Source organism: Phyllostomus discolor, chromosome 2 (assembly GCF_004126475.2).
Source record: "Phyllostomus discolor isolate MPI-MPIP mPhyDis1 chromosome 2, mPhyDis1.pri.v3, whole genome shotgun sequence".
NCBI lineage: Eukaryota > Metazoa > Chordata > Mammalia > Chiroptera > Phyllostomidae > Phyllostomus > Phyllostomus discolor.
Genome location: NC_040904.2, coordinates 122,294,528 through 122,307,709, shown reverse-complemented (window position 1 = coordinate 122,307,709; position 13,182 = coordinate 122,294,528). Strand labels below are relative to the sequence as shown.

The 13,182-nt window shown below is 46.9% G+C and overlaps 1 protein-coding gene across 1 annotated transcript in view; it reads left to right on the top strand.

Moving 5' to 3' along the window:
• CACNA1C (calcium voltage-gated channel subunit alpha1 C) overlaps positions 1-13,182 on the top strand; it is a 626,645-nt gene that overhangs the window by 440,144 nt on the left and 173,319 nt on the right. The window contains 2 exon segments of the mRNA XM_036018449.1: positions 982-1,153; position 1,365. Of these exon segments, the coding sequence (XP_035874342.1) occupies positions 982-1,153; position 1,365 (173 nt within the window).

The following is a 13,182-nucleotide window of genomic DNA, read 5'->3' as shown; positions in this document are numbered from 1 at the left end:
AGAAAATAACAAAGAAATAGCCACTGTAAATTTTTCAATAGGTCCTTCTTCCAGCAAACCCCAATTCAATTCCAGTTTCTACTCATTATTACTTAAAAATGAATGCATTTAACTTTTATATCATCTTGATTTTATGTATTTTTCCATTCTGATTAGATTTCTTTTTTAACCATAAAAGAGACCCTCAGGACATTTTCTTGTGTTTGGAATTCTCATTTGTTCCCATGTGGGAAAGAACTTTCTCTAAATTAGAAATCCTTCCAGGCAGCTAAGAGTGGCAGAAGGAAACCCAGTCGTGAGAATAGAGGCAGAGGGGATTCAGTCCTCTGGGACTCAAATCAGTGGTATACTGGTAAATATTGCCAATTGGCTCATTGGGGTTGGGGGAAGCCCTACTTTATAACATTTGCTATTTTCCATGGTGTAAATATTCCCACCATGGCCAGTTTCAAGCCACCATGGACACCTCACTGAAGCCAGAATTGGGAAGAGCCGTGCACAGGCGGCTCTCAGGAGCCGCTGTGGTTGGTGGGCAACAGCACACCACTGCTCCTAACACTTTCAGTCATCCAGAGGCTCTCAAGCATTTTCTCCTGCCACCCAATACTGGGGGAAATGCAAATCAAATGCATGTTCCGTACTGTTGGTGGAGGTTTTTTAGGTTACTGTTCAGAAGGAATTTCCAGGTTACTGGAGAATAGTTGTTGTTAAAAACAAAGCCTGTAATCATAATCCAGGAAAAAGGGAAATGGATTTCATCCCTCCCTTCCTGTGACTTCCTCCATTTATGGGAGAGTAAAGACAAAACCTGGGGTGACTAGAGAAAACTGTCTGTGGAAGTGTGGGTACGTGGGCAGACTTTCAAGTGCAAAGCAATTCACACTTTTGTTTCCCCTTGTTCCCATCTCTCCTTCATGCCCCACCCGCTTCTTCCTTCCATCCATGCACTGCCCTGCCCTGTCCACTCCACTCTCTCTGCAGAGAGTTCTCCAAAGAGAGGGAGAAGGCTAAGGCTCGAGGAGATTTCCAGAAGTTGCGAGAGAAGCAGCAGCTGGAAGAGGACCTGAAAGGCTACCTGGACTGGATCACACAGGCAGAAGACATAGACCCTGAGAACGAGGACGAAGGCATGGATGAGAAAAGCCCCGAAACAGTGAGCAGCCCTCCTCTGTCTTGACTGGGTTCTGGGAGAGGGAGGAGATGGTGGCGAGGACAGCAGAAACCTTTCACCACCAATCTTTCTTTACAGTTGTCTTCCTGGAGCAACACTGGTCTCATTGATATCAATCATTTGCTAATCATAGAAGTTAGTCACAGATGTGAAATGATTGCTGTTGATCTATAAAGCCTCATATTCCTTGTAGAGTCTTTGATCTTAAAGACAGCTGAGATTTTGCTAAGGTTGACTCTTTATATATTTTTTAAAGATTTTATTTATTTATTTTTATACAGAGGGAAGGGAGGAAGAAAGAGAGGGAGAGAAACATCAATGTGTGGTTGCCTCTCATGTGGTCACCCACTGTGGACCTGGCCTGCAGCCCTGACTGGGAATCAAACTAGCGACCCTTTGGTTCACAGACTGTGCTCAATCCTGTAGCACACCGAGCCGAGGGCCAAAGGACCCTTATTTTTAAATCAGACATCTTCCTTCAGCATCCATCTCTTTGGGCAGATGTGTAAGCTGCCTTTCTCCAGCCTTGTTCAAAAGAATAATTTGCACCATGCAAGAAAGTAGGGATTCTCGCCCCTTTTGCAGTAGACTTCCAAGCACCATGCACTTTTTCCATAGAAAAGGGAGCCAAAGGTTTCTCTTAAGGAGGTCAGATTCAAAGTGCTAAACGGGAAGACTGAGGAAGCCCAGAAGCATTGGACAGTTAGGTTATAGAAATGGAGCCAAATTCCCTTCCACTGGGGGCATGAGGCAGACTGTTTGGCTATGCTACTGCTGGGACAGAAATGAGGGTGATGGGTGGTACTGACTGTGCAAGATGATGAACCATGGGAATTCAGACTCTCTCAGATAAGCCCAGTGGTTCTCAGGACAGGCAGCACCAGCAGCACCTGGGAACTAGCTAGAAATGCAAACTCTTGCCTGTACTTTCAGAACTGCTGCCTCAGAGACTCAGATGCAGCCTAGCAATTGGCTTGAACAAGCCTGCCAGTGATCGTGCTGCCAGGTACATTTGAGGACCACTGGTTAGCTTTAACTACTCCCTGATTCATTTGGTGTCCATCTCTGTGACTGCCATACACTTCCTGCCTTTCTGTGTGCAATCTTTCTCTTTCATTTCACACGTTGAACAGGCACGTTTCTGTCCTCAAGCACTGTAACTTAAAAGTAGTTCCTAAACATTGAGCATGTCAGGTTGTCAGGAACCAAACAGGTTAAATAGCCAACCAAGATGGCTGCTATATGGAGTCAGGTAGGTAAGGGTGGGAAGCCAGAAGCATTCCCTGAGTAGAGAGGGAGATGACAAGTCCCACCGAGGCTCACGGACACTGATGGAGGGCAAGCAGGATGTCGTTACTGGTCAAGTGCTTCTCTCCTTAAGGAGGCCAGGAAGGCCGCAGGACTGTCAGGAGAGCTGACCCGGAGAAAATGACGGCTTTCCCATCAATTTTTAAATCCCTGTGTGTAAGTGTGTGTGTGCATATATGTCCTAGCACAAATATATAAATACAGTGAGTCTAATTCCTCGGCCTTGTGAGTAGGCATGAGTTATGTCCTCGTGTTCAAGCTTCATGACTGATTTCTGTGTGCTTCCACTCATTCATATCTGAGTTCTAACTGGGAGTCCAGAGAAGGGTCGGGTAGAGGAAGTAGGGAAGGAGATAGCCAAAGATGTTCACAAGAACAGAATCTCTGCTCCCTTGTTGCAGAGACTGAGAATCCATCCACCAGCTGCTCCCTTTCTGATATCTGCTCATGAGCAAATACAAAATTAAAACACACAAACAACAAGACACTGGTAACAACATAATTAATAACCTAAGGAGGTTTTCATGCTCTACTAAGTCATTTTGCAAGTTGGAAGACAAGGCCTTCAATGGATTGTAACAATGAGCAATGATGCCACTGAGGGTCTTTCTGGAAAAATGCTTGGCAGATTCTGTTATAGTGTTGCTGGAACTGTGGAGGAGTTGATTAGTTGGGCATGGAGTGGTATGGTAAATAAAATACCACAGAGATGCTTACCTCTGAAACACAGAAACTGGTATCTTGTCCCTCTCTCCATCCTAAGTCGGGTGGAGACCCAAGGTCATGGTTCATGCTGATGAGCAAATTTCTTAGCATATTATTAAAAATGTGTGGCATCAGCGTACTTGCTTAGCAGTTAGTTGCCACCCATTGATACACATAGTTATTCTGTTCTCTGCCTCAAACAAGAGCTTCTGAGGAGAAGTGTGCTGCTTCCCTGTCCTGCCATTAAATGAATAAATCCCAAGGAGTTCCAGCACAGAGAATTCTTTGCTGCTGGGGAGCAGATCACAGGGAAAAGGCTCCTCTACCCACATTTCTGGCCAAGCTTTGAGAAAAATGTGATGAACTGCTACTCCAGTGGATAGAACCTCTGCCAAGATTGTCAAAAGCCCGAATATGGATGAAATCAGACTCTGGAGACTGTTGTTCCTCCCACCTCGTACTTTTTCCTGATGGCTGGAGGAGCCTTTGGTATCTGCTTCTTGTCCTCAGCCAGCCTGCCTTAGGAGAATGGAATAGGAGCCTGCCTCCTTCCACAGTGGAGATGGTGGTAGAAGAGTTCTACAGGGGTGGAGCAAGGGAAGGAGTACATAAAAAAGCAAGATATCAAATAAAATAGACCCATGCAATGAAATGGATGTGAGAGACATAGTAATGGAGCCAAGAAACCAGTCCAGAGGGCTGTGTCTATTGTGGAAGTCCAATAAAAGCAGTTGATGTGATTCAATTATTAGGGAATTGGCAACCTAGTAGATTTGCAGAAAAGGCAACTTATGGCTTAGAAACTATATTCCTGTCTTCAGAAGTTCATAGTTTGCCCTTTGAAACAAAACAAGGGGGGGAAATGCTGCTATAAATCATGTTTTTCAATTAACATAGTATCTTAGCCTTTGAAATTGCTAAAAGATTACATTATAGTGTATTTGCCAACTCTTTTCAGCTAGTTTTTAAGTAGTCTTTAAGGAAAAAAAGCATCATCACTCTTCACCAATGTCCCTGGGAGCTTCTGCTTCTCCTCTGGGCAGAAGCCTGTCAGCGCTTACAAGAGGCCACTGGTGTAGGACATTGGTGAGGAACAGGTGTCTGCAGTACAGGGCAATGCAGTGACACCTCATTACCTGGTAGTGAGCATGCCTGTGGGAGCCCAATCAGTCATTTTCCCTGGAAAAGGTACAAAAACCAGTGAGGAAATAGAGGTAGCAGTACTAAGGAAGACAGAGAGAAAGGGCATGGTTAGGAAGTACTTCTAAGTAATTTGAGTAAGTGATGCAGCTGGTAAATTACATACACAAATAAATTCCAGTTCATGCTTCCACCCATCTGTCTGCCAACTGAAGGTCTGCTCCATGCCAGGCACCATTTTACGTGCAAGGGAGACAGCAATGAGCAAAGCAGTCAAACTCCCCTGGCCCCGTGGAACTTACCTTCTAGTAGGGAGACAGACAATAAATTAAGTAGTATGGTCAGCGAGTAGTAAGTACCATGGAGAAAGATGGAATAGCGAGAGAGGGACAGAAGTGTTGAGAGACAGTAATTTAGGTGGTGTGGCCAGGAAATACCTCACTGAGAAGGTGGTATTTGAATGAAGACTTGAAGGCAGTAAGGAAACAAATCCTATAGCTATTTGGGAAAAGAGTGTTCTGGTCAAAGGGAGCAGCCCATGAAAAGGCCTCAAGGCAGGAGCAGGGTGATGTATCTGAGGAACAGAGAGAAGGCTAATGTGACTGCAGAGGAGTGAAGAAGGGGGAGAGAGGTAGGTGATGAGGTTCAAGGTAACCAGGAAGTAGATCATGAAAATCACTGTGAGATCTTGGATTTTTATTAGGAGTGAGCTAAGCAGCAACTCAGTGAACTGAGAAGTGACGTGACCTGACCCACATTTGCCAGGAACTCACATGATGTCACATGCAGAATGGAGAGGAGGTGGGCAAGGGTGAAGCAGGGAGCCAGGGGAGGTTCCTACCTCAGCAGACGGTGGCACCTTGTCCTTGTAACAATGGGGTGGTACAGTCAGGCTCCTGAATGACATCATTTGCTCACATACCAGAAATGGGATCTGAGAGAGAGAGAGAGAGAGAGAGAGAGAGAGAGAGAGGGAGAGAGAGAGAGGGAGAGAGGGAAATCAGGGTGTTTGCAAGGTAATTGTCCCAAACAGCAGTAAATAGCAATGGAATCCTCATTTACTGAGATAGGAAAGGCAGTAAGAGGAACAGGTGTCAGGGCAGGAATATCAGGAAAACAAGCCACCTTGCATCTTCACGTTTGAAATGCCTATTTGACACCCAAATGTAGAAGGTGAGTAGGCAATTGGTAATTCATCTGAGGCCAGGGAGAAGTCTGGGGCAAATTATATTTTGAGAAGTTAACAACATATAGAAGGTGTTTGTTTAAACCTGTTTGCCTGGATGAGAATATTTAGGAAACGGCATAGATAGAAATGAGAAAAGGTGTAAGGATCTGCACCCGCTGCTGTTTGGAGAGTGGGGCAATGAGGGAGAAGCATCAGAGGAGACGGTGAAAGGTATGGTAGAGAGAAGGTGGGAAAGTCAAGGGAGGGGGCAGTGCTGCTGAGAAGGCAAGTGAGGTGGGTGCCAGGAACTTGGCAAAAGGAGTACATTATACTCAGGGCCCAAAAGACAGAAGGGAGGTGAGGCAAGGGCATGCCTGCACCTTGCTGCCCTTTGTGCCTCCAAACCCCTCTGCTCTCTGGAAAAGAGAGGGTAATGCTGAGGCCTTTCCCTTCCCACCAAGCAGCAAGGAGCATCCCTTTTAAAGGAACCAATTCCTAAAGTGTTGTTGCTGCACAGGGGTCATTGTCATCAGCAGAGATACACTGTTGCAAGGCACAAGGGTCATTTTCTGGCTCACATCGAGTCCAATAGAAGGTCAGCCACAAAGAAAGAGATAAAGACAGGAATCTCCTCTCTTTCTTCTCCTCGAGATAAAAAAATTTGCATTTATTAAATATATATCCATACAGGAATCTCTCTCGCTCATGTCATTAAGACAATTTCAGTGCAGTTCCAGCCCTCTAAGGCTTGCTGGGTAAGACAGACATGTATGTGGATGAGCATATAAAAGACAGACAGGCCCTGCAACCAAAACCTTGAACTTCCACACACATAAGCAGGGTTGAATATTTACATCAATGGCATTCACTGCGCGACTCAGGAGCTACTTCTGCAGTCTTCATGAACAACACAGCCACGTGGTTGCCGCCTGCCCTACAGAGTCTGGAGGTCTGCTGGCTGATAGAGCTGCAGGTTGCCCTTGAGAGGGCCCCACATGGCTTGAGAGTGGTCATCTGAGAACCACTGACTTAGATTATATATACGTGTCAAAGGCAAGTGCATTAGTATTTGAGATTTAGTTTACATTTTAATCAGTGCAATCAGTTGTTACCTTGGACTTAGCTTGTGGTCACAGTTTACCACATGTCTAGATTTCTGTGACAGAATCCCACCAAGCATCAGGCTTAGATGGTATAAGAAGAAATTATTGTTTTCTCCTGACTCCTTTCTTATTTTGCACCCTTAAGTTTTCATGTGTTATACAGAGGGCTTTCCTGACCCTGTACCACTTGGTGAAAGCAGACACCTCTGTGCAGACCCCGGGTATCTCTTCTGCCCCTCCCATTAACTTTCAGCTGCTCCTAATCAAGCTCTAACTGGAATAAACCTTTAACTGGAAAATTGCCACAGAGATCAGTGAGGAAACTAGTGTCCAAGATGGGGAACAAGTCACCAGGGCCAACTATTGGGATGAGGCCAGGTCCCCTGAGTCCCCACACAGGACTCTCCATCATACTGTAGACACTTCCACAGAGAGGCCCTCTGTAGCTCTCCCTCCACGTTCCCACCATGCTTGGGGCCCCCCTCTTTGCATGTCTGCTGGGCTCTGCTGTGAGAGCCACAGCTGGCTGCCTTCAGTTCAACCTGTGTCCCTACTGCTGACACAACCCAGGGCACTGTCTGCCTTCCAGCTAGGGTCTCAGCCCAATCAGTGTCTTCTTAGCCCCCTTCTCTCCAGTAGCTTCATCATCTTACCAGTTACCAGGCAAGAAATTACTCTTCTTCCTCCGTCTCTTCCTTTCTCCCTTTTCTGTGCTCCCTCCATGGTTATCAACTCCTGCATTCAATCATTTGCAGTCTTATCAATTGGCATCCTAGGAAGTCCCTCTTGCCTGCTCCCTCATCTCCTCTACACATCTGTTCTTCTAGACCAGTAGGCACCTGTCGGCCCTGCTCTCCAGTGTTCCTCACAAATATGCTGCACAACGCAGACAAATCAGTCTTTTTGGAGCTGACATGTCATTCCTTTGCTCAAAAGCTTTGTTTCTCTCTCCATAGCTACAAAATAAAGCCTTGACAGATGGGAATGGGTGATGCACAAAGGAAAAATTTAAAGCTCCTCACCTTGCAAACAAGTTCACCCAGGGTAGATCCAGGGGTACATAGGATTTTAAAGCTGGAGGTTTGTGTAGGGGCCATATAATTAAATTCTCTCATTTTACAGATGAAAAAAATTGAGGCCTGGAGAGAGTAAAGTGATTAGCCAAAAGAAACTCTGAAACCAATTATAAACTTCATGTCTTTACATAAGTTTGTTCAACATTACTAGTCATTAGGAAAATGCTAATTAAGACCACCATGAGCTATCACTGCACACCTCTAAGAACAGCTAAAATAGACAGTAGTGAGAGCACTAAGCTAGACATGGATGTGGAGAGATTGGATCCATTGTTGGTGGTACAGAAAATAGTATAGGCTTTCTGGAACATAGTCTGGCCATTTCTTAAAAAAAAACTAAATATATATTTACCTAGCAGTGACGCTCCTGGCAGTTTACCCCAGAGAAATGAAAGTTACGTCCACATTAAAGTCTGTGCACATTTGCTCATTGCAGCTTTATCTGTAATAGACCCAACAACCAAAGTAGACCTCCCTCTGTAGGTGTGTGATTAAACAATGGTGCACCCATGCTGCGGAATATCACTGGGCATTAAAAAGGAATAAACCAGACTGCTCCTGTCCAACCAAGCCTGCCGATTGCTGCTTCTGGACCTTTGATCATCTCTCCTCCTTCTGCCGAGAACACCCTCCCCTCTTCCACCCAGCCTGCCTGTGCAGTGCATGGAGCACATTCTCACTAACGCCCCTCTCGACCCGCACCCTTGGGACAGGCTCCAGCAGAGCCCTCTGGCCCTTCCGCCTGCCCCACCAGTGTGAGTGGGGATGGCCAGCCCTGCTGTCATGTAGAAAGCCCTCAGGAGGTAGAGAATGTGCTTTGCTAACTTTTTATTCACTCTCCCACTCAGCATTCAGGATAGGGATTTATATTTAGTAGAACTTCTTCCCCCAAAAAGTATTGAAGAATTTAATTGACTCCTCTTTGAAGCAAGATAATTAAGTTTCTATATTCCTACCTGGTTGGCCAAATAACACCCTTGGTCTTGTCTTCGCTGTACTCATGGCAGGCCCTCAGAGAGTGTGTTGTCATTGATTGTGTGGGTAGAAATTATTTAGGAGTTTAAAAAGTGGGCTAGAAAAGTAGGCCTGGGAGGAGTTAGAAATGGGTCCATTTGAAGAGGAAACCGGATGTTCAGTGGGGCAGGGAGCATGACCTTGCTCACCCTCGCTTTCACTCTCTGAGAAGAACCATTATTCCATCGCCATTCCATGTGTGGAATTGCTTTCTGGATCCTGGGGATGGACAGTAGATACATATGAGCCTCTGTGGGCTGGCTCTCTTGGGCTAGCAGGCCGAGCCAGGAGTGGGGCGGGGGCATATAAGGAGGTAGGATCTAGATGATCTCATTCCTCCCTGAGATCAGCTCATGTGAGCATGAATATCCCCCAGCTTATAGATGGGAAGACTGAGGCTCAGAGAAGTTAATCTATCCATGGTATACATCTCGTGTGTCTCACCTAACCTCAGGTAGGTAGACCTTGAGTTCAGTTCATCTGACTCCATACCACACTCCTCTCTACCACAGTCCCTCCCTCAGTCATGTCATGACTGCCCTCCTCCTACAGCTGAGGGGAGCAAGAAGGGGGTCCCTCTGATCACCCAGCCAGAGGGGCCTCTTCATTTGCTTTGTTATTGCATTGATCAGCCTCAGTTTAATATGCAAAGCAAAGTGGATGGAGGAAAGGAGAAGAGCAGCAGGAAAAACTGACTTTAAGTATTAACATAAAGGGGCATGAATTTGATTTTTTTTTAAAGGGGAGAGAAAAGGTAAGTTTTATGATCTAAGAAGTATGTTTAAAGCATGAAAGCAGTCATGGAATTACCTTCCTCAAGCAAAAAAAAACCCCAACAGATCAAAAGCCTCCATTTGGAATAGTTTAAGAGACAGTCTTGCATGTGAGGAGGCATATCCATTCTGTGACCTATCAGAGTTTCTTTCAGCTTAGGACTCCTTTTGAACTTGATTAGAAGCGTGAAGTGGTCGACCAGATCACTCGGGAATGAGGTATTTCAGCTCACTGACCATCCACTCTCCTGTCTTGGCAAGTACACCAGGAGGAACATGGTATAAGCTGCCTTTGCTGGGGCAGGGCTGTCGCTTCTGAGACTCCAGTAGCCCCGGAGCTTCAGCATTGTAGGACGCTGCAAGGGATCTCTGGCCAGGGGCAGCCTCACAGAGAGAGGCTTATCTGTGGAGTTTTGGAGAGGTCCTGTCACCTACCTGAAGCCACAGAACCCTTTGACAAATTGCTCTGCCCACTCAGTCTCACCCAGGGTAGGCACCCAATAAAGTGCTGATTTGGTTTTAGTTTGGTGCTTTGCAAAGAGATCCATACACCTGGGAGCTGAGAGTAGCCCAGCAGGGGGACTGAAGGGGAGATGAATCATCCTAAATTTTCTTTTGATCCATTTTCTCCAATAACCAGTGCTCAGCTTCCACACAGAGCTACCCGGGAGACAGTTGCCCTTGGCTCCCACCACACCCCTCCCTTGCACATAACCACTAGGAGATAAAACCCCCGTGTTACATCAAGATACATTATCTGTCAGGAGGCTGTTAGTGGAGTAAGAGAGTGACATCTCCTGCCCTTGTGATTGCTTGCTGATGTGGAAAGTTATCATGGTAATGGAGGGAGATTAGCCACAGACTGTGATTCTAACACTGGGGTGCATGGCACAGGGGCCACTGGGAAGAGCACAGAAACTGGGATTGCTGGCCTCAGGGTATGGCAGTTGTGGAGAGACCTCTGGAGCCATACATGTGCCAGACTGTCCTGCTGCGGTGAGAGAGACATTTGTGCATCCACTCAACACATATTAAGTACCAAGTAGGCACTCAGAATGCCAAGATAAATAACACAATCCGTGTCCTAAGGGGGTGTACAGCCTAGTTAAGGAGACAGATGCACAAATAAACAGGCTACAGAAATGAGTTGAAGGTATGAACAAGTGCTGGAGAAATACAGAGGAGGCAGAACAGAGTTTGGAAGAAGGTGGAAGGGGCTTCTCACCCAGAGAATGATTCTTGAGGAGGTCCTTAGCAGTCAGGGCAGGCCAATTATAATAAGCAGCGCCCCCCAGGTCAAGTCTCGGTCACTTGTTATAGTAAAAGTTGTTTCTGCTGCATGGTTCATTGCGGGCTCAGTGTTGGTAGGAAGGGAAATTCACCTCCACAGTCTTAAGGAACCAGGGGTTTTTCCCTCCAGTGGCTATATCACCTCCTGGGCCACAGAGGTCTCTGAGGACCCCTGTTCCTGGCCAGCAGAAGAGGAAAGGGAGAGGGAGCATGGAGGGATGTGTGGGGGGGTGGGGAGTTGGAGGCCAGGCCTGGGAATGTATCACTCCCATCCACATTCCTTGGCCAGAACACAGTTATTAGCCCCAACCAGCTTCCACAGGGCTGGGGAACATAGTCCCACTGAGTGCCCAGGGGCCAAAACAATTGAGTTGGGTGGACACACAGCAGTGTCTCTGCTGCCTGCAGATCAGTAGCAGTTTACAGACCAGAAGGATGAGAAGGGACATTGTAAGCTGAGGGAGCTGCATATGTCAAGTGTAGAAGCAAATAACAGTATGGGGAGGAGCAGGAAGGAGGAGGGAAGAGAAGCAAAGAAAAGATTTAGTTTAGGAAACACAAGGGAGAATGCAAAGATCACGAGGGAGAATGCCAGAAAGGAAGCCGGAGGCCTTGTCTCAAAGGGCCTCAGATGTGGACTTGATCCTTTGGATAAGAGGGAGCCACCAGAGAGACTGAAGCGGAGGTACAAGGTCACTGTCACAAGGTCACTGTGTCCCTGATTGTGGACAGTTGGTTGGAGGGAAGGAGAAGCTGGAAGCAGGGAGATGAGTCATTTCAGAGGATGGTGGGTCTGAAATGAGAGTCGTTGGAGGAGACGGATCAGAAAGGTGGCCTTCCTGGTCCATTGCTCTCATGAGACCAAGTCACAGGGCTGGCAGAGCTGGCCATCTTTGGGATAAGCAGCTCCTGCCTCTCCAAACTCACCTCCTGTCCTCCTGTGAGGGAAACCCCTCCCGAGAGCTGGTCTGTCCCTGTCTGCTTAGCAGAGGGGAGTCCTGTCATGCCCTTTGTGCCTTGCTGTCCAAAGCCCTGTTTTCTGTCCTTGGCCATAAATACAACCAACAAGCAGTCCCCTCACCCTGAAAGGCACCATGTGTAGAACTCTAATTACTCCAAACGCCTCATTTAATTCCTGTCTTATGTGGCTTATGGAAAAAAGTTGAGTAGCAACCCCAGATATGGGGCTTGATGGCTCTACACCTTTAGGATTCCTTGAGCAGACAGAAATACACAGGTCTCTGGTGGTAGCCACGGTGTTCCAGAGGAGGTTTATGTTCCTGTGTATTGGAATGATTCCCCCCTCTTAAAAGTCCTTGTACCTGCCCCAGGTTCTGGACTGCTCATTCAGCTCACTTTGTGACTAAGCCTTGTGGTTAGAGAGGCAGGGCTGAAACCTGGTCAGGCACAACAGAGTTCCTAAAGGGACCCTGCTCAGCAGAAGGGTGCTTCCCTGGGGAGATGGGTGGAATTCTTAAAAACAGAAGGAAATGCCAGTGTTAGGCTGTGCTGAAGGCAGGGAGAGAGGAGAAGCTGAAGAGGGGAGGCTGGTACATTTAGTTTTATTCATGCCTTAGTCTGGGCTATCATAACAAATTACCACAGAACATTGTGGCTTAAATAATGGGCCTTCGTTTCTCAGTGCTGGAGGCTAGGAGTCCGAGAACCAGCATGGTCTTGGTGAGGGCCATCTTCTTGCTGTGTCCTCACACAGTGGAAGGAGAGCTAGCTAGCTCTCTGGGCCCTTCTTATAAGGCACTAATCCCATTTCTAAGGGCTCTATCCTCATAACTTAATGACCTCCCAAAGGCCCCACCTACAGATACTGTATAAGGATTAGGGTTTCAACATGGGAATTTGGGGACAATACGTTCAGTCCATTGCAGTGATCTTCCCTTATCCCTCCATAAGGCCCTGGATGCCTTGTGTAGCCAAGCGGGTGGCTCCATCACAATCAGAAGAATCACAGCATCCTAAAATCCTGGGTCCCAGGTCACAGAGTCTCTTTCCTGACCTCTGGGCAGAACACACATCCCCTGTCCTAACTTCCACCTGTCAGTGCTCCTGGGGCCTCTACAGGACCCGTCAATGGTTTGTTTTCTAAAGACAGAAAAGGGCAGATCTGCCCCGTTCACAGTTCTTACAGATTCACCGTCTCTTGGAGATACATGCAGGTTCCCACACTGTCTCAGGACAAAGCACGGAAGGTGCCCACATGTACCACGTGTGGGCTGGGAGAGAATCGAGGTCTTGTCCTCCAAGTCTTTGGAATCCTGCCACTGAGAACAGATGGCTGGGGCCTGCCTTGTCTCTGTGTCTGACCTCAAATCAGATGGGGCCAGATCTGGTCATGCAGAGGCTCTATAACGAATCAGACACACAAATTAATTCTTTATCTTCTATTTCTTTCTCACTCATAGGAGAGGACGTGAAT